The sequence below is a fragment of the Mauremys reevesii genome, linkage group 3, assembly GCF_016161935.1.
Source record: "Mauremys reevesii isolate NIE-2019 linkage group 3, ASM1616193v1, whole genome shotgun sequence".
Lineage (NCBI taxonomy): Eukaryota > Metazoa > Chordata > Testudines > Geoemydidae > Mauremys > Mauremys reevesii.
The window spans coordinates 29,982,947-30,004,806 of NC_052625.1; the positions used below are offsets into that span (position 1 = coordinate 29,982,947).

Below are 21,860 nucleotides of genomic sequence, written 5' to 3' on the forward strand. Positions count from 1 at the left end.
CCACATTGACAGGAGTAATATTGTAGAAACCACACTACATAATATGCATATCTAACAGCATATTCAATTAACCACTTTGCTGAATGAGATTGATTTGTTATTCATTGTATTCCAACTTATGTTAATACTTTGGCAGTAGACATGAAAAATGATTGATACAGCATATTGGAAATTTTGAAAGGGAATAGAAAAATGTATAACTTAAAGCCATATTTAGAAAATGGTTGTATGTTACAGTCTGAAAGAATGAATACTCCTCAACTGTGCATGAATACTAGTTGGACCAGCAACCTAGGTAAGTATTTGAAAATGAGTTAGTGAAAAAACTATGATAACTATACACAACTCATTCTGGAACCTCTCTCTACACCCCCAAAATTAATTAGTAATAATTCAAAGCTGCAAGAAAAATATCTCCACTTCACATTACATTGCTTTAAAATGCAAGAAAACCCTGAAATGTTTAAATTTAATACTAAATTTAGTGTTGTAACTATAGTGTAAACTTTGTTCTGAAATGTAATACAAATTTTATAGCTGAAAAATATCACTTAGTCTGAGGACATGCATTTTATTACTACTATAGGTAGAAGTAGTAATCAGGTTATCCCAATAGATAAAAAATTAAGAAAGAGTGACCATACAAATTTATTATTTTACCTAGTCTAATAAAATAGTCCATCTATAACTTTCTTATTCATTTTTAAACATAAGGGAATACAAAATGCTTTAAGTGCATCGAAAGCATGCCTTCCAAAATTGTTTTGACTTCATTTTTCACAGTATCGTTATAATTATTTTACTGAAGTAGTATAATCCCAATCCAACTGTCTTTACCTAGTCAAAACCCCTATTGAGTTCAGTGGATATCTAGACTGATTATGGGCTGCATGATTCAGCCCACAGTGTGACACACTAATAAAGGCTGGATGGTGATTCAATTATAGATGCCTTTTTAAATTGCTGCAATTTAAAATTTGGAGCACATGAAACTCAGGGGCTGATATAATAGAGACAGTCATAGTACAGATAGATATTGAGCAAGTTTCCCTCTACTGCTCTACTAGTGTATCACAATTCAGATATGTAACACGCTTAGGATTCTAGAGGGAGATTTGTGCCTTTGAAAAATATCCCTCTAAAACATGGACCTCTTAAAAAAACTTCCAGAAAAACTAAACAAAGCATAATCATGCCTAGTCGTATGATATAAGCAAACAACTACTGAGGCTCAGTTAGGAAAACACCAAATGTATTTTTTAATCTAGATTTCTGAAGGTGAAATGTGTGCGCAAAAACACACTGATCCAATTAGTTATCTCTTACTTTTATTGTATTTAAACAAAAATATACACAGGAGGCGCTTAAATTGAGCGCCTTAAATTGAGCGCCTTAGAACTTAAATTAAGTTCTAAGATCCAAGGTCAAGCACAACAGACTATTTTAGAAAATGTAGTGATGCGCATCACACAGCTGAGATTACAGAATATTGGAGCCAGAGTCTCAACTGGTGTAAACTGGGATTGTTCCACTGAAGTCCTTAGACCCAAGCCCGTTTATACCAGTTTAGTATCTGGCCTTTGGTATTTGATATATGCCTTCACCCAGTGAAGAAGTTGGTGGGAGCTAACTGGGGTCAGGTTCAATCCAGTTGAGATACATGTGATGTTTCAGCCAGGAGAAAGGTAAGTGATGGTGGCAGCTGTGTAGGGGATATATGTCCAATCTTTGCTAATGTGATTTGCAGTCTTGGATTCAAAGTGGATCCATCACTGTTCCTGGATTTTCACTTACCAGATTTGGCAAAGGCTGCCTTTCTCCATTTAAGGTTACCATTCCTTTTTATTGTGGACCTTGCTCCTGTGGGCCTGTGCTTTTGTAATCTACAGACACTGCAATGAACTCTGTTTGACTTTCCCTTAAAAAATGTGTGATAGCTTCAGCTACTACAGAATGCAACAACCTTCCTCTTAAATAGGACATGGAGTTGTGAGTATATAACACCAGCGTTTCATGCTCTGAAACTTATTCAGATGCCACTTTCCCTGGCAAACACTAAGTAGTCTGGAAGCACCTTTGCTGAGAGATTACCAATTTCCCTCTCTCCTCCTGTTACAGGAATTATGATCCAGAGTTTTGCTAACTGTGTCTGGGCTTCAACTTGCCATATACAGCTGAGGAATAATCTCACTGGAAGGCTCCCTCTAGAAGTCCTTCACAGACACAAGTTTAATGAGAAGCAAAACACAGGGTAAAACATAATTTTGCTCAAGCATTTGAATTAATTTTAGCTTTTATTTTTACTTTAATAGTTAATAGGGGTTGGGATTCAATTGCTCCATTGACAAAAAAGGTGAGAGATAACTACACGGTTGGAATTCTACTCATTTGCCTACTAAGCATACTTCTGAAAAATAAAATAACGTGTTAATGTGTCATAAAAATACAATGCAAAATTCCAGCAAAAATATTCATGGAAGTGAGAGCTGCAAGACAGTGGAATTGTCTTCCAAAAAGCAAAGGCCCCATTGCTTGTATCTTTTAAAACCAGAGTGGCCAAGACCAAGGTGGGTATGGTTTGAGAGGGGCTGGGGGAATAGGATTGAAATAAGATGTTCTTTTGGGTGAAGTGCTGTCTGTTGCCAGCCATGGCGGGTCAGGTGCTGCTAGTGAGGGTTGTGGCTTTGTTAAAGTTTGTTGGACACAATCAATGTGGCCTCACCTTATTCCTTCTGATACTCCTAACATTACAACATTGGAAAGAACATTGCTCACAGGGGATCAGCTAGCTGACCTATCCTAACAGGTGGTTTCTATCTCTAATTTCTGTGATTGTATGAAAACACTACCCAAGTAACAGTGCCAAAAAGACTGTTATGAGGTCACCATAAGGACTGTAATGTTTACACATGTTCACATTTCATCAGAATGAAAATACTGCTGAAAAATTAATGGAGCTAATTCCAAAGTCCACTGCTGGAGGAAGACAAGTTTGAGGATCAAACTTCACTGCCTCACCCCCAAGCCAGCATGGGCTACAAGCACTGTAGAGGAAATTCACTCAGCCCCTGGGGTAAGGAATGAGGGCCTAGTCTGTCTCTTTCTCTTTCACAAGCAATCCCCTTTTGCTGATGCTCAAAGCTACACTGCTGAGCTCTTCAGGGGCTACATCCATTCCTGCTCAGCCAGAAGATGAAATGCATCAGTGAAGCTTATAGAAGAAAGTGGAGAATTATTAATGATAGAAATTAAATGTTTTAAAAATACTGAGAAAAGATAGGGTGTCTGCTTTAAATGCACAAAAGCAAAGTAATTTAGGATTAAGGCAAACACTCTGAAATACATTCTGATTACCAAGATATGTGGGACATGTACTACCCTGAATCTTGCAAAATCAGCTACTTTTACTTACAGAGGAGTTTCCCCACAACCCCCTAAAGGTTGGCAACTCCACCATGTATTGTTGTTAATAATATTTATTAATTTATTAATTATTATATTATAATATTATTATTACAGCACTCATCCTAACTTATTCCCTTCCTGCAGAGCCGCTCATGTTCACCACATACCTACAATTGAGTCTAAGGTCATTTTAAAAATTAGACAAGGTATGTCATCTTTAAACATTCCCTAATGAAATCTATTTTGGAGACTATTTGATTACTTGTTCCTTCCCCCACCCCCTTCATCCATCTCTAAATTTGTTAAGAAGCTCTTACATGATTTCACAAAGTGTCCAATAATAGAACAGAAAGAGATATTAGTCAGCTTTCCCCACCTAAGTACAACACGCAGTATTCTGAGATTTCTAGGTATATTGAAGAGAGCGGGGGTCTGAATGTCCTTGCTATTCTGGATTTAGACCACACTTTCAATGTTACTATTTTAATTAGCAAAAAAGTATAAAAGTAATTTCTACACACTTTAATAATAAAGTATATGAGACATAAAATGGCATTTTAAAAATAACTGCTACAAACTTATCTACTGACATTATTAAAGGTTGGTAAAAATCTAATGTAGCCTAACTGCCTAATCTCTGCAGCTGGGTGGTTTGCACAAAGACACAAAGGGTAACAATAAGATCCGTTTGTTACCTTGTAAAGCTTGTAAATGACACCACATGATAGTGCAAATGAAGCATGGCAAGATGAGAAAATGAAGAATGAAGCTGTATAATTTAATCAAAAGTCAGGGGTTTTCAAGCAAAGGGAGACTTTCGCTCAAACCCTTAAAATATAGCTGCATGCTTAGCAGTCTTTATACTGATTTTATTAGTCATAAATATATATTTAACGTTTCATATATTTATGGATATTATATTCATGTGCTTATATTTGCAAAACAAAAACCAGAAGAGTGCTGCATAGAGAGGCACAGACATAGTGTGGTACAAAGGAATATCTCACTTTAGAAACCAAAACCATTCTCTATCATTGTAAATTCTGAACTAAAAGCTTATTTGGACTTGGAAAGAATTTCATCTTAGTCACTTTACTGCCCTTCCCTGGCTGTCATGGTGTGCATACCCATTATATTCCCCTCTCAGTATTTAGCTGTTTACTTCCTTGCTGATCCTTTGTCTAATCAGTGGCCCCATGTTTTAGTTCATGTGCTTTAGACCAAAATACAGTAATTAATTGGAAGAAACATTATAATTAGACGCCTTTTAAACAATACATACGCCCCGCCCCGTCCCGTCCCCAGCTCATTTGAACTTGAGGGATCTTTTGTTTCACTGGCTCTGACTCTACAGATGTTAAATTCTAAGGGTGACATGGAATAATGTCCACTGCATCCTCCTGTGGTGCCCGATGAAAGGCAGTTTTCTTATCCTAGGGACACTGAATGATTCGGAGAAGGGAAAATTAGGGGTGAGGGCACGAGGGTTGGAGAGTGCCAAGGAATCCCAGAGGACACACGCAGACCAGAACTGAACCGGGCCAGTCCAGCGGACTCGCGATTCGTTCTCTGCATGTGGCCGGACCCCGCGGCGGAGCCAAGCCAAGAGAATCCGGCTCCGGGAGGTGATGGATCCGCTGAGCTGGCCCAGCCTGGGCTGCAGTAAGCTGGGAGGGAGCTCCCACTCAACCGAGCCGAACAGCGTCTCCTGGGACCTTGCGCTGGGGACTCCTTTGGTCTGGGGCTCCCCCTCCTTCTGAGCAGCAGCGGGGGGTGGGGGGGTTGGGGCGCGAGGAAGGGTTCATTTACAAATGCGAGTCACCTAAGTCCGGCCCCCACATGCCCATGTTCAGATCGACCCCAGGGGCGTCTCCACGGACAATGGGGGGGGGGGGGCATGTGACCCGCATTCCCCCCTCCACGCGTCCGCCCACTGTACATCCCTGGCACTGGGATCCTTGCCCGCTATGGATCTCTGACCCCTGTGGCCCGTTGACAGTAGCTCCCTGCCCCTGTGGACCACTGGCACTAGGACCAAAGAGGACCGTGATTCACGGGCAGCAAATGGGCCGGACAAACAGCACCAGCAACATGCACACCCGCTGCGGAGCTCGGGGTTACCGAACCGGCAGCAAACCCACCGTGTCCGCCTCGCAAGGAAGCCGGTGACCTGTAGATAGCGATAGGCACTGAATGATGTTTGCTGCTGCCATGGAAATGGTGAATGTGGTGAGCACCCAAACTGGAGGCGCCCCACGCCACCCCGAGGAGGCCGCTGAGAGTGAGTGGAACTATCCAGAGCAGGGCCAGGCGCCCTCCCGCGCCGCTGCTGCTGCTGGTGGGGCCCGGCTCCGGGCTGCATTTCAGCAGCGCCCCCATCCTCCGCTCCGCGGCGCGCCGGCCCGCGGGGTCCCCGGCAGGAGCAGCAGCCACAGCAAAGGTGGCAAACTTTGGAGAGAGGCGCGCACAGAGGCACCCCGCGCCGGGCGCAGCTCACTTCGCCAGGGGAGCCGTCTCTTCCTTCGGGGAAAGCTTCCGCGGATCCTTGGCTCCAGGTCGCCTTCTACCCCAAACAATCCGAAACATCGTCAGAGGCGGAGAAGCCAGTCAGTTCCGAGACTTCGCAGAGAGGGACAGGGGGCAAAACCAAGCCCCCCACTCAACCAACTGCTAGTTCCCAGCGCTCCTGCTCACTGACAACGCTCCCCAGTTACAAGTGTGCCGAGCATCTCCTCCTCCTCAGTAATCCACGCGGGAACCAGCCAGGCCACACTTGTGCTCCACGAGAGAAAAAGGGGCGGGAGATCCGCAGCAGGCCGCCGGCCGGCGCCACGAAAGGGGAGATGCTCACCCCGCTGCTCGCCCCTCCAGTCAGCTCCGACCCGGGGAGCCTCACGAACAAGCTCGCCCAGCGCGCTCGCACACACACTCCCACACAGAGCCAGACAATAATCAGGCAGGCTGCTCCGGCGAGCTCAGTGGTGCCAGTAATACCCGAGCCGAGGATGTTTTCAGGCGAATAGTGCACCCTTATGAAAGAAGCTGGGCTGGGGGGAGGGGGGCTAACCACGCTTGCGAAGAGAAGTGCTATGCAAATCTGCAGTCTCCGAACAGCAAATCACTGAAGCTTGGATGCAATGCAGAGGACGAGCCTATGTTAAAGAAGGAGGCTGGGTTCAGCTCCAATCCATTCGCCCCGCTTTTCCTCTCAGACGCCATGTACTAAAGGAACATGTGTCAGGCGGTGCGGCGAGCACACACAAACCACCCCTCCTAAACTGCCATCCGATTCTGGTGACGAATTAGTCTAATGCGGGGCGCCATTCCCCTCCTCCGACGGGTCGGATGTGCCGATGTCTAGAAAGCTCACTTACAGCTTAAAAAGAATGACTTCGGGGGCTTTCATTGGACTAAACTTGTTCCACCAGGTGTTCAAACCAGGTCTGCTGAACATGGCTTGCCACTAACCATCTCCTCGAGCGTCTGTTTTGATGAGCAGGTAATTACACACATCACTCCTAACAAAGAGTTCCCATTTTCCCTGACAATGTATGGCTGGGAAAAGCTAGGCAGACCAAAACACAACTAAGAAAGAGATTTAAATGGGTTGATACCGGAACAGCTGGCAGAAAACAAAGGAAGAAAACATTTGCCTGCATCGCTGCAGATTTAATCCAATATGTTGAAATACTGAATTTAGTATGCTGAATAGGCACATAAACACATATGCTCTTGCTCTTAAAAACAATATAAAGAAAGCCATAAAAAGAAATTTAAAGTTTAACTATGAAATTATATAATTCAAATGAAAACGATATTCCCAAGGTATATTGTAGCTCACTGAACACGTATTAAAAATTCAGATGCTTTTTAGAAGCCACCTGATGTAGAAGCATATTCCCATATTCCGTCCAATGCCATTCCTGGACATAACAGGGTGTGTTAAACACAGACTTTCAGCTTTCTTTATTCCAGCAACTCTAGACTTTTGTCTGTTTTCTGCTATGCCTTTAGCAGTGTTCTGATCTATGGGGTCAGTATGTGGGAGAGAAAAAAAGTGGGTGTTAAAGAAACAATATATATATATTATATATTTATTAGGGCTATCAAGTGATTAAAAATTAATTGCAATTAATCACGCAAGTAAAAAAAATTATCGCTTTTAATCGCACTGTTAAACAATAATAGAATCTCACTTATTTAAATATTTTCCATTGTTTTCTACATTTTCCGATATATTGATTTCAGTTACAATACAAAGTGTACAGTACTCACTTTATATTTATTTTTAATTACAAATGTTTTCACTAAAAAAAGACAAAAGAAATAGCATTTTTCAATTTACCTAATATAAGTACTGTAGCACAATCTCTTTATCATAGAATATCATGGTTGGAAGGGACTTCAGGAAGTCATCTAGTCCAACCACCTGCTCAAAGCAGGACCAATCCCCAGACACATTTTTGCCCCAGATCCCTGAATGGCCCCTTCAGGTATTGAACTCACAAGCCCGGGTTTAGCAAGCCAATGCTCCAACCACTGAGCTATCCAAGTTGAATTTAAAAATATAGCATTATGTACAAAAAACTGCATTCAAAAATAGAACAATGTAAAATTTTAGAGCTTACAAGTCCACTCAGTCCTACTTCTTGTTCAGCCAATCACTCAGACAAACAAGTTAATTTACATTTGCAGGAGATAATGTTGCCCACTTCTTGTTTACAATGTCACCTGAAAGTGAGAACAGGTGTTCTCATGGCACTGTTGTAGCTGGCATTGCAAGATGTTTACATGTCAGATGCGGTAAAGATTCATATGTCTCTTCATGCTTCAACCACCATTCCAGGGGACATGCATCCATGCTGATGACAGGTTCTGTTCGAAAACCATCCAAAGCAGTGCTGACCGACGCATGTTCATTTTCATCGTCTGAGTCAGATGCTACCAGCAGAAGGTTGATTTTCTTTTTTAATGGTTCGGGTTCTGTAGTTTCTGCATCGGAGTGTTGCTCTTTTAAGATTTCTGAAAGCATGCACCCTACCTCATCTCTCTCAGATTTTGGAAGGCATTTCAGATTCTTAAATCTTGGGTCGAGTGCTGTAGCTAGCTTTACAAATATCCCAATAAGAATGGGCCTACTGGGTCAGACCAAAGGTCCATCAAGTCCAGTATCCTGTCTTCCGACAGTGGTCAGTGTCAGGTGCTCCAGAGGGAATGAACAGAACAGGTAATTATAAAGTGATCCATCCCCTGTCGCTCATTCTCAGCTTCTGGCAAACAGGCTAGGGACAGGACCGGCTCCAGACCCCAGCGCGCCAAGCGCGCGCTCGGGGCAGCATTTTGCTGGGAGGGTGGCAGGCGGCTCTGGCGGACCTCCCGCAGGCATGACTGCGGAGGGTCCGCTGGTCCCGCAGCTCCAGTGGACCTCCCGCAGAAATGCCTGCGGAGGGTCCGCTGGTCCCGCGGCTCAGGTGGAGCATCCGCAGGCATGCCTGCAGGAGGTCCACTAGAGCCGCAGGACCAGCGGACCCTCTGCAGGCACATCTGCAAGAGGTCCCCCGGAGCCGCGGGACCGGCAACCACCAGAGCGCGCCCCGCGGTGCGCCGCCCTGCTTGGGGTGGCGGAATTCCTAGAGCCGCCCCTGGCTAGGGACACCATTCCTGCCCATCCTGGCTAATAGGATAACTGAATTTATCTAGTTCTTTTTTGAACCCTATTATGGTCTTGGCCTTCACAACATCCTCTGGCAAGGAGTTCCACAGGTTGACTGTGTGTTGTGTGAAGAAATACTTCCTTTTATTTGTTTTAAACCTGCTGCCTATTAATTTTGTTTGGTGACCCCTAGTTCTTGTGTTATGAGAAGTAGTAAACAACACTTCCTTAACTACTTTCTCTATACCAGTCAAGATTTTATAGACCTCAATCATATCTCCCTTAACCATCTCTTTTCCAAGCAGAAAAGTCCCAGTCTTATTAATCTCTCCTCACAGAGAAGCCTTTCCATACCCCTAATCATTTTTGTTTCCCTTTTCTGAACCTTTTCCAATTCCAATATATCTTTTTTGAGAGGGGGCAACAACATCTGCATACAGTGTTCAAGATGTGGGCGCACCATGGATTTATATAGAGGCAACATGATATTTTCTGTCCTATTATCAATCCCTTTCTTAATTATTCCTAGCATTCTGTTCGCTTTTTTGACTGCTGCTGCACATTGAGAGGATGTTTTTAGAGAACTATCCACAATGACTCTCTTTCTTGAGTGGTAACAGCTAATTTAGACCTCATCATTTTATATGTATAGTTGGGATTATGCTTTCCAATGTGCATTACTTTGCATTTATCAACATTAAATTTCATCTGCCATTTTGTTGCCCAGTCACGCAGTTTTGAGAGATCTTTTTGTAGCTCTTCGCAGTCTGCCTGGGTCTTAAGTACCTTTAGTAATTTTGTATCATCTGCAAATTTTGCCACCTCACTTTTTACCCTTTTTTTTTCAGATCATTTATGAATACTTTGAATAGGACTGGTCCAAGTACAGACCCCTAGGGGACACCACTATTTACCTCTCTTCATTCTGAAAACTGACCGTTTATACCATACCCTTTGTTTCCTATCTTTTATCCAGTTACCAGTCCATGAGAGCACCTGCCCTCTTATCCCGTGGCAGCTTACTTTGCATAAGAGCCTTTGGTGAGGGACCTTGTCAAAGGCTTTCTGAAAATCTAAGTACACTATATCCACTGGTTCCCCTTGGTCCACATGCTTGTTGACCCCCTAAAGAATTCTAGTAGATTGGTCAGGCATGATTTCCCTTTACTAAAACCATGTTAACTTTTCCGCAACAAATTATGTTAATCTTTTTTTTGACAATATTGTTTGCCCAGTACTGAAGTCAAGTTTACAGGTCTGTAATTGCCAGGGTCACCTCTGGAGTCCTTTTTAAGAATTGGTGGCACATTAGCTATCCTCCAGTCATCTGGTACAGAAGCTGATTTAAATGATAGGTTACAGACTACAATTAGTAGTTCTGCAACTTCACATTTGAGTTCCTTCAGAACTCTTGGGTGAATACTATCTGGTCCTGGTGACTTATTGCTGTTTAATTTATCAATTTGTTCTAAAACCTCCTCTAATGATACCTCGATCTGGGACAATTCCTCAGATCTGTCACCTAAAAAGGATGGCTCAGGTTTGAAAATCTCCCTCACATTCTCAGCCATGAAGACCGATGCAAAGAATTCATTTAATTTCTCCGCAATGGGCTTATTGTCCTTGAGTGCTCCTTTATTACCTCGATCATCCAGTGGCCCCACTAGTTGTTTAGCAGGCTTCCTGCTTCTGATGTACTTACAAAAAAAAAATTGCTATTACTTTTTGAGTGTTTGGCTAACTGTTCCTCAAATTCTTTTTTGGCCTTCCTAATTGTATTTTTACACTTCATTTTCCAGTGTTTATGCTACTTTCTATTTTCCTCACTTGGATTTAACTTCCACATTTTAAAGGGTGCCTTTTTGCCTCTCACTGCTTCTTTTACTTTGTTTTTTAGCCACGGTGGCTCTTTTTTGGTTTTCTTGATAATTTGGGGTATACATTTAAGTTTAGCCTCTATTATGGTGTCTTTAAAAAGTTTCCATGCAGCTTGCAGAGATTTCACTATACCCTTTAATTTCTGTTTAACTCCTCATTTTTCTTTAGTTCCCCTTTCTGAAATTAAATGCTACAGTCTTGGACATTGGTACCTTCTATGAGTTTTGTCAAATCTGCTGTGAAAGTGTTCTTAAAACGAACAACAATATGTGCTGGGTCATCATCTGAGACTGCCATAGCATGAAATATATGGCAGAATGTGGGTAAAGCAGAGCAGGGGATGTACAATTCTCCCACAAGGAGTTCAGTCACAAATTTAATTAACACATTGTTTTTTTAACAAGCGTCTCAGCATGGAAGCATGTCCTCTGGAATGGTGACTGAAGCATGAAGGGGCATACAAATGTTTAGCATATCTGGCAGGTAAATACCTTGCAATGTACCTACAAAAGTGCCATGCAAATGCCTGGCCTCACTTTCTGGTGACATTGTAAATAAGAAGAGGGCAGCATTATCTCCTGTAAATGTAAGCAAACTTGTTTGTCTTAGCGATTGGCTGAACAAGAAGTAGGAATGAGTGAACTTGTACGCTCTGAAGTTTTACAATTTTTTTTTGAGTGCAGTTATGTAACCAAAAAAAAATCTGTAAATTGCACTTTCAGGACATTTGTAAATTTCACTTTCCAGACAAAGAGATTGCAATACAGTACTTGTATTAGGTTTCTCATTTTTACAGTGCAAATATTTGTAATCAAAATATACACTTTGATTTCAATTACAACACAGAATACAAGATATATATGAAAATGTAGAAAAAATCCAAAATATTTAATAAATTTCAATTGGTATTCTCTTGTTTAACAGTGCAATTAAAGCAATTAATCGCGATTAATATTTTTAATCACAATTAATTTTTGAGCTAATTGCATGAATTAACTGCGATTAATCAACAGAGCTAATATTTATGTATAAATTAATATTAATTGAAAAGAACTCTAATATGAGTATAAGTTTTCCTAGACACTTTCTAATTTATCATGGTCTATATCGTCACAGCCCTTAGATCCACAGGGGAAGTACGAGGGAGAGAGGAGACTCTTCTATTCCCGGGAAAGGTTTTGACTTGGGTGTCAGAGGGGAGAGCAGGTAGCTTGGGTATGTCTATACCTGCTGCAACCACAATTCCCAGTTGCAGTGTAGACATACCCAGATGGATGGTTGCAAGGTCAAACTATGGCCTTTTCTTGATTGTATTTTCTAGTATTGTAATGAGTTAATAGACTGTCAAACAACTAACACCACTGTAAATTCTCATGCAGTCACTACACAAACTTTCGCTCAGCCCTAGGGTGAATCACCACCATAAGTATTAAGTGGTGTCTCCAATTGCATTTAAAATTGTGTAAACTGATAATTAACCTGGCCAAAAAACTGGACCCATACTTCCTAACTTTTTGAAACCGAAAAGACTGCAGGAAGAAGAAGAAAAGCCAAAATAAATTTGCAAAAATAAAAAAGAAGAAGAAAGGAATATGAAAAAGAAAATTAAACAAACACAGTATTCTACTCTTTCCCCATAGCAAGGCAGGAGTCGCAGTTTGTTCTCTGGTCATCTCATGGGGGAAGGGAGGTATGTGCAGCTATGCACTGTTCCTTTCTCAGAGCAAATTGTAACGTCATAATCTAGCCCTACGTTTTTTGAGAGTTTTATTTGGTACAAAGATAAACATGCACAAGGATGGCGGTAAGATGGCGAAAGCACAGTGAGGAAAAATACATACAGATTTAAGGTCCAAATCCTGGAAACACTTATGCACATGTGTAACTTTAGGGCAGGTCTACACTACAAAATTAAGTTACTTTGACATACAGCCTCTGTAGTAATTGAATCAGTTTTACACATCCACACTATACTCCTTGTCTCGGCAATGTGTGTCCTCAGCAGGAGTGCTTGCACTGATTTAATTGCCAGTATGGGGCACTGTCGGATGGTTTCTGAAAGGCAGCAGTAGTTGATGAAAGCAACACAGTGTCTACACTGACACTGTGTCAAGCTAACTACTTGAACAAAAGAGCCATGTCTCTCGCAGAGGTGGAGTTTAAGTGGCTTTCCACCCAAGGTAAGTCGACCGGAGAGCATCTCCCATCAATGCAGCGCAATGAAGACACCGGGGTAAGTGACATAGGTTAAGTCGACTCCAGTTACGTTATTCATGTAGCTGAAGCAATGTAACTTAGATCAACTTTCTCTAGTAGTGAAGACAAACCCTCAGTGTCACAACACCTAAATCCTTTTGTGGATGCAAGACTAAGTGACTTGCGCAAGGTCACATAGGAAGTTTGTGGCACAGCAGGGACTTGGGTCTCCCAAAGAGTATACTAGAGCCCTAGCCACTGGACCCATACTTCCTAACTTTTTGAAACCGAAAAGACTGCAGGAAGAAGAAGAAAAGCCAAAATGAATTTGCAAAAATAAAAAAGAAGAAGAAAGGAATATGAAAAAGAAAATTAAAGGAAGTGGTTGTCTGGAATCTGCAATACACTTTTACATTACAAACTCTAATGTATATTACCTACTTGTATAAATTATTTTTTGTTTCCAAAATTTCCTCCTGTATCTGCTACCATTTTGCCAGGTCATTATTCAATTGGTGAAACAGCTCCACAAAAAGAAGTTATTCCTCCCAGTCACTGAAACCAACCTTTCAATAACCTTTTCACATATAGTACTGCAGTTTTTAAAAACATCCATTATTTTCCTGACTGCTCATAATGACTGTAGCCATTCTACAGATGGGTAATTTAAAATGGATATGACTGGATATGGAAATCCACTATTATCAATCATGCAGATAAATATTTAGCACAGATGGATATAAAGCTGACAAATGTTGAATGGGCTCTCTCTCTCTCAGTCATTCATCAGGAAACCAACTCTATTACAGATTAAATGGGCAACATTTTTGCCATTAATTTAAAACAGAACAGGATTGAGCCCCAGTTGAAGGTCTCTTAGGTCTCAGTCTTGCAACAGATTTCCTCCTTAGGGCCCCTTCAACCTGAGCAAAGCCCAGTTGGCTATTAGAGAACTTGGAGTGGATATAAGGCTCTTTGTAGATTCCTTTGCAAGATCAGAGCCTTAGTGTACATCCTTACTACTGGACCTGCTGTTTCATTTATCATTCAGGAGCCTTTATAAACTACCTAAATATGAGGTATGAATGAACAAAATAATATGATAGGTACTTCATCTAATATTGTACAGTACACCTTGAAGATGAAAAAGATCTGTAAGTGCTAAGGTGTACTATTTATGCAGTGTACATATACAGCTGCTGCTGAAGTTTCTAGTGCAAATCTGTGTTTGGAGACTACTTGGAGAGAGCCCATAATGACTTGTTTTTAGATGTTACAGTCTATCATGTTAATCAGGATTTAGGGATTCAAATCTATGGATCAGTTGACTGCTGTATATTCAAACTCAGAGCTATGGGCACTGAGAGTACCAAACAGCTAGCCGGTGCAGGCTCTTAACATCAACAAGTTGCCACCATCACAACATCTGAGCCTGTATTAACTTTTTCAGGCTTCTTAAGGACATAATAGTTGAAAGAACACAAAGGGATGTCTGAAAAGTAAAGACATAAGTTGCAAGATAATTTGTACTTTAAAAATTCTCAACACAATATTGAAATACACTTCTCACTGTAGGTGAGCTTTCTGCTGTTCCTAACTTCCTGATATTCCATGAAATTCAAGGCTTCCTACAGCAATGAATAAAAAAATAGCAGCAACACTAGGATCGTGCTCTTGCTTTGTGCTCCTATAATCCCCATCCCTCACTCCATCTCCTCTCCTAGCTTCTTAGTTCTCCTTGGAGACATCAGCTACAGCTCACAACTCAAGTAACAAGTAACATATTTGAAAGAACAAAAAGGGACTGGACAGTCCCAGTAACTCTGTAGGATGTAGAGTAGCTGGGATTATTGTGTAAGGAGGTTGCAGAGATGAAAGATCATTTTCCAGTTTGGAAGGTGAGGTTCATTCTGCAGCCAACACCATGCTCTGATGGCGGTTGTGAGTTATGCGATGTTTAAATAAAATCAATAAAACACAGTTTCTCCATCCTGCCATGCAAGAGACACAGATTTGATTTCTGAGCATGGCTTCTCGTTGCCTGGTCCCTCTGGCTGGGAGCAGCGTGGAGTTAATGTTGGACTCCTTTGAGGAAATAACACTTTACATCACTCTGCTCTGAATCATGTAGCACAGAGAGAAGCCAAGAGGAAACGTATCCAAGTTCTTGGGAAAGGTGTTGCAATGCAGGTCCTAGAAGAGACATGTAGGAAACAAGCCACTGACAACAACAAAGAGGTTGCAGATAGGGGGAATGACACAGGAAAGAGAAATGGTGGGAGGAGAAAGGAAGAGATGAAAAAAGGGGAAAATAGGTCAAGAAGAATGGCAAAGAGGAGAAGGAAGGGGAAAGAAGAGCAGCAGTGAAAAGGGCAAGGAAGAAAGCAATAAAAGGGAGAAAGAATTCATGAAAGGTGGAGAAGGATGGAAAGAGGAAAAGGAGATTAACAGGTAGAAAGAATGTAGGGAAAGGACAAGAGGTAAAATCCTCTCTCTTTCATTTTTGTTACCGGGGCAGACATTTCTCTCTATTCTGAAGGAAATTGTGGCAGTCAGACTTCCAGTCTTTTAATGTTTTATTTAAAAAAAACTAATTGGGAGTTCTTAACACTCAAGAGTTAAGCTTTTTAATTAAAAGTAAAAGTTAAAAGTGTCTGTGAGTAAGCACTGTTAAAACCTATTGTAAGCAACATTTTTTATTTAAAATTGGTGGATTTCAGAGTCATTTTTACCTCCTACTGAAATTAGTGGAATATGAATCCCGGTTAGATGTGTACTTAGGATAGGATAGGTGAAGCTGAAATGGGTGTGGTTTTAATTCCCAGGGGCAGAGAACCCTGAACTTAAACCCAATTTGCTGATATTTATGTTGTAATGCCAGACTTCAGTGGCCCCACTTGAAGGAAGACACTATGGTGACAGGAGGGCTGGAAATATGGGCCTTGTCTAAACTAGTGAAAATAAGGGATTTATTTTTTATTAGCGTTAGCTCTGTCAAGCTAATTTAATTGGATGGAAACCCCTATTCAATACCTAGGTCTTGTCTACAAATAGCATATGCTATAATTAAGCTAAAAGTGTTAAACCATGTCTGCTTTGGTGTTAAATGGGGTTTTCATTCCAGTTAAATTAGTGAGGGTGTGTGTACAATTCATCTGGAAGGCATGAGTGTAGCATGTGTAGACATACCTAAGCTAGCTTTGATTTTTGATTCTCCCAACATTGCTGAAGAAATTGGTACTATAGCACCACAGAAGAATGAGATCCCTGACTACAGCCAAAATTCAACTAATTTGGACTCCTCAGCTCCTGCTAGAAAAAAGTGCAAGAACAGTTTGCAAATTAATCATCATGTAGACTGATGAAGTTCAAGAGTAGATGCCTATTATAGAATCCAGAGTTGTGGGACACTGCTAAATATATATTCAGTATGAACACCCTAATTATACACAATCCCTGTTCATTGTTTAAAGGTCTCTAAACAATAGGAACAATATATGAATTACTGCACCTTCTATATCATGTGTTGCATACAGGCTGTGGGCTCTGTGGCCATTTATTGGAACATTAAGTGAGGTATTATGCTGTCAGTTAAAATAAAATCAAAGGCTGCCGTAAGCCAGGTGCAAGTCTCCCTAGATGGAAAGTCCACTGGGAGGAAGTTGCAGTGGCAAGAAGTTGCCACGACCTCTGCTTCATTAGGGGGGGTGCAGAGATAGCCAGAATAATCTCAAAACAGACTGTGCTGGTTAGGGAGTCAGTGTAGCTAGGGTAGCCAAGAATTGCTGATTCAACATATCCTCTGAGAAACTTTTCCTAATGGGGTTTCTTGGGAGTCTTCCCAGGCAGAGATTCCAGCTGTCTTCCTCCAATAAAACTGGAAGGAAACAATATGGCAGTGTCACTACTTCTGGCAGAGGGATGTGTAATGTAAAATGGGTTGGAATTCCACCCTGGCAGTCGTACCAGTATCTAATTTCTTTAAGATCTGGCACCAAGTCTGCTACAAAAAATCTATGTACATTCTTGTTGAAAAATGTTAGTCTACACGACCAGCAAAATTAAGCTAAACCAAACAATACAACCATTTCTTTTACACACCCAGAAAGCACTAGTCAATATTGTGGACAAATAAGACACAAATATGTAGTTTATTAAGAGAGGCAAAAAAGAAGCAGAGACCACTAATTACTTCTAACTTTAAAATGTTCAAATATAGTTTTTTTGTTTCAAATTTGCTTTTTAAAAAGTATCACTATTGAGCTAAGACTTTGCATTCCAGCTTGTAGCACCAAGCAAATGTCTACATCTATGTTATAAACCCCTAAATATAGGGGTTTAAAATGGAGATGACATTTTTAAATGTAGTGGTGCAAATAGTGCCAATATAACCTAATATATTAGCCCCGAGAGGATGAAGATTTGATTGCTGGTTTCAGAAAACCTCTCTGTGGCTCCATTCAAATTGCATAATTATTCTATATCCTTCAAATGGAGTGTTGTATGTTCTAAAATATTTATTCTTGGAAGAATATTTGATTCCCACCCCACACACACTTTCAAAAGATATATATGACCTCAGAGGTACATGAAAAAATCATTAATCAGGTTTATACTGTGCACGAATTTAATTTATGTATTTATGTATTTATTTATTTATTTTAGTGTGGAAGATTTACTTTTTTCCAAGATTTCCTCACTTATGTTGCCAAACTGATTCCCCTAAAGACCCATGTGTTTATCTTGACAGGTGTTAGTGAGGTCTGCAGAGTTTCGGTGGAATTGTTACTGGTTGCTTTGAGGTACAGTAGAAAACATTAAATCTGCAAACTAATGAACTTACTTTATTTCATCCTAAATAAAATGAACCACACAGTGAGCTGGATTAATTGACTAATGCCTTTTTAATGAAGATTTTATTGGGCATATGGTATGGTCTTACTATTTTATTCAATATCTACACACGCGAGAGCTTGAAATAAAATATACAGGTTTCTTTCCTGTTACATAAATAGATCAAACGCTAAGGATCACAAAACTCTGCCCTTTTGTTTACCGTGTAGGGCTAAATTAGAGCAAAGAACAATTCTGTAACGGCAGTTTAAAACAAAAAAACAAAAACAAGGGAGGTCCCAGTGAAGGGAAGAGAGAAAAAAATGCAATTCCCTGCTGTTACAGCTTGGAAAGAAAATAACTGTTGCCTTTGGTATGCTAACTTTAAAAAAAAAATCTCCATACTGACAATGACAAAACTTCATTAATTAAAGACAGCAGCTTCTAAATGTTAAATAGTTCAATGCCTTAGTTGTGTACAATTAGGATTTCTCAGCCCTGAGCTATAATGTGCTACATTTTTGCAATGCACAGGGGCGGCTCTAGACCCCAGCGCGCCAAGCAGGCGCGTGGGGTGGCCCTTTCCCGCGGGGGGCGGCATTTGGGAAAGGGCGGTACCCGCCGCAGTCATGCCTGCGGCAGGTCCACTCGTCCCGGGCTCCGGTGGACCTGCCGCTGGCATGCCGGCGGGAGCTCAACCGGAGCCGCGGGAAGAGGGGACCCGCCGCGGGACCGGGGAAGGGCGGCGCAGCGCACCGCGCTGCTTGGGGCAGCCTACTTTCTAGAGCCGCCCCTGGCAATGCATATCAAAAACATAATTAAAACAATAGGTGCTTTTAACCAACAAACTGAATCAGTTTCAGTAAGATGAAACAAGCCAGTATCTCTTCCAACCAGCCGCATATTTTGCTTTTAATTATGATTTGATATGTACTGTGTATGTGTATATCTGCATCTGTACGTGCACATGTAAGACCAGAACATAAGGAGGAAAACAAAACCAACCCCCACAACACTTTCCTAAGTAAGTCATCTCTGGGAATGTGCTACTGAATTAGGTAGAAACCCATACCAGCACTCCAAAGAATAGCTACAACACATACAACTTCAGCTTTGATACAGTATATCAAATCCTTAATTTCTTTTTAAATTTTCCCATAAAAATTTTCACCTTGCTTCAGTTTTAACAAATTGTCCACTTGAGACTCAAAGAGCATTTTATAGTCAAGCTTCCCACCCTTCCCCCACCCCTTTTTTTATTTACTTCAGCAACAATTTAGCAGTCATGCCTCAGCAGAGGGATAAGAAAATAGATACAGCGAAAAGAGAGTAAGAGCATAGTTTCTCTCTCCTTCAGCATCAGCAGCCAAAAACAGTATGAAACCAATGGATCATGAAGAAAAGCAATTTCCTACTTCAGGGATTAAGCAGTGCCCTCTTTTGTATTGTTAAATGAAAGTTTTAGATTTTTTTTTCAAGTAATACTGAATTTTTTCCAATTTAAATAAATACACCCCAGAGAAGCTGTAACAGAGTCCAAAACATATCCCTTCCTAGCTAATCAATAGCACAGATAAAACCCTTTATGTTGTACTTCTTTGAGCACTCCTATTGATGGAGCAAGAAAAATTAAGCTGCTACACAAGCCAAAGATAATTACCTTAAAAAGGAAGAATTTCAAGTGATACATGAGATCTCTTGCTTTCTTGAGGACAAATATAGGTGATTTTAATATTAAAAATACATACAATTATGTTGCAGCATTCAAACAGAGACTGCCAGCTAAGTTTTACTAGTATAGTACAAGCTTTCCCAAACGAGTGGCACCACAGAGTTAATTGCTTCTCTGTCTGTATTCAGTTAAGGCTATGGATTAAACATAATATGCTCTTTAATAATATGAACCTAAGCATCCCTATGGTAGTGGGACGAAGATGTGAGTTCTACTCCTGTCTCTGCCACAGACTTCCTGTAAGACTTTGGGCAAATCACTGCAAACCACTGCTCATATACGAATCAGTTGACAAGAGGAGTCAGTGGTATTATTCCCATGAATTAGGACAACTTACATGGGTAAAAATTGGCAGAATCGGACCACTAGGGCCCAATTCTTAGAAGAAGCTGAATACCCCTATTTCCAATTGCCATCAATAAGGCAGTGTGTGCCTTAATTTTGTCATCTGTAAAACTGGGATAACAACTTGTAAGTACTTCACAGTGTGAGGCTAAATACTATGTTTGAAGTATTCTGAGATAACTGGACAATAAGTGTTATACTTAGTATTCCCATTGATGTGTGGGCCCTCATCGATTTTACAATTAATTATGGATAGGAAAGTATAGGTCCCAATCCTGCAAACCTCTGTTTACCCTTACTTAATGAGGCTAATATGAGAAAGAACTATTTGTGTAAATGTGGTTTGTAGAATCAAGCCCATCCTCCCTAGTTACAAATTCAAATAATAGCTGTGCATATAAAGACTTTGGGGACAGAAACTCATTTAGCTTATCCCACATTTGCATTTTCGGCTTTTTTAAAAAATGAGTCATGTTTAAGGAAGTTACACATTTTCTTGGCTCAGATCTGGCATACATGGTGTACAATTAAATAAAAGAAACCCAAATTAGTTCTATAAGAGGTTGTGACAGAATAGAATGCAAGAAAATTCAGCTATGACTGTATGTCTCAATCCAAATTTGCCTTATTTTGCCAGTTTATTAAAAAATGTAATAAAGGATGTTTCATCTTTAAGGATTTTCAATTTTGCTTGCTTTTCTCAGTTTATGTCAAAACAATAATAGAAGTAGTGGGGCTATGGAGATATATGTATACGGGTACTAAGAGGAATGCACAAATTACAGATTTTTAAAACGCTGCTATAATACTAATTTTTAAAGACGTACCAAGGGCTGGATCCTAGTGCCCATTGAAGACAATGGCAAAATTCTCATTGCTTCCCATAGAAAACCAACTGGACCCCAAGTTTATATTATTAACCTGGAGCCTGATCCTTCAATCCTTGCATGCCCAGAACTACCATTGACTTCTGTGGGAGTTTTGGGTGCACTAGAAACACAGGCTCAGGGGCCAACTTGTGTTATATTACATTCAGTATTGCTGCCCAGATAAACTTTCAGAAGTTGTCTTTTTGTTTAGAAAGTTTTCAAAGAACACCATATTGACCCAATAGCCTATTATGGTTCCTTCACATTTAACAGGCTGTCAATCCATGGAGCCTTTTCTACTTTGATGTGCCCAAAGAACTGCCAGTAAAGTTAACCAGGGTTATGCACAAGAATTGGTGGCACACGTAGTATGGATTGCTATGCTGTTTCCATATCCCTGATCCTTTCAGAGCAGTTGTTTATTTGCTGCACAGAGTTGTGGTACATATGCTGCTGATTTTGGGAGTTATCTTAACAACAACATTTAGCACATATGTAGTGCTTTTCATAGAAGGGTAAGTATACATAAGCCCATACTACACCATCATTATCATGGGCAAAACTCTTAAGTTCTTACTTAGTTTTCACTCAATTCTTACTCAGGAAAGACTCTAATCATAGGCATTGAGAGACTAAACATGATGTGATACAGAGTAACTATTCAAATACTAAGAACCCTTATCTCCCATTGATTTCAATCCTATACATTAATTTTAAATAATAAAACAAAGAATCGTCCTTCCAGTCTGACTTGTGAAGGTGAAGGTGAAGCTAAAGTCATACCAATAGTTTATGAATGGCAGAGCACACAGAGGTGAGGTTTACACTGACAAAATACTTTTAAGCTCTAAAGCAGAGTGGCTTTGCACTGACTAGATTATACATAAGGGTCTAACGGACTGATCTTCTGCTGATGAGAATCTGGGTAGCTCCTTTCAAGTTAATGGAA

The 21,860-nt window shown here is 40.6% G+C and overlaps 1 protein-coding gene across 22 annotated transcripts in view; it reads right to left on the minus strand.

Annotated features, from left to right (window-relative positions):
- Positions 1–21,860, minus strand: part of NRXN1 (neurexin 1) — a 1,269,767-nt gene that overhangs the window by 457,409 nt on the left and 790,498 nt on the right. For 3 of the 22 annotated variants that reach the window (XM_039529870.1, XM_039529869.1, XM_039529868.1), the window contains exon 1: positions 5,547–6,646. The exons of 18 other annotated variants lie outside the window; for them this stretch is intronic. In XM_039529870.1, coding sequence (XP_039385804.1) covers positions 5,547–5,784 — 238 coding nt within the window. In that variant the 5' untranslated portion in view covers positions 5,785–6,646. Of the gene's footprint in view, positions 1–5,546; positions 6,648–21,860 lie in introns of those variants that run through there. One more of the 22 variants, XM_039529871.1, reaches the window with a different exon arrangement.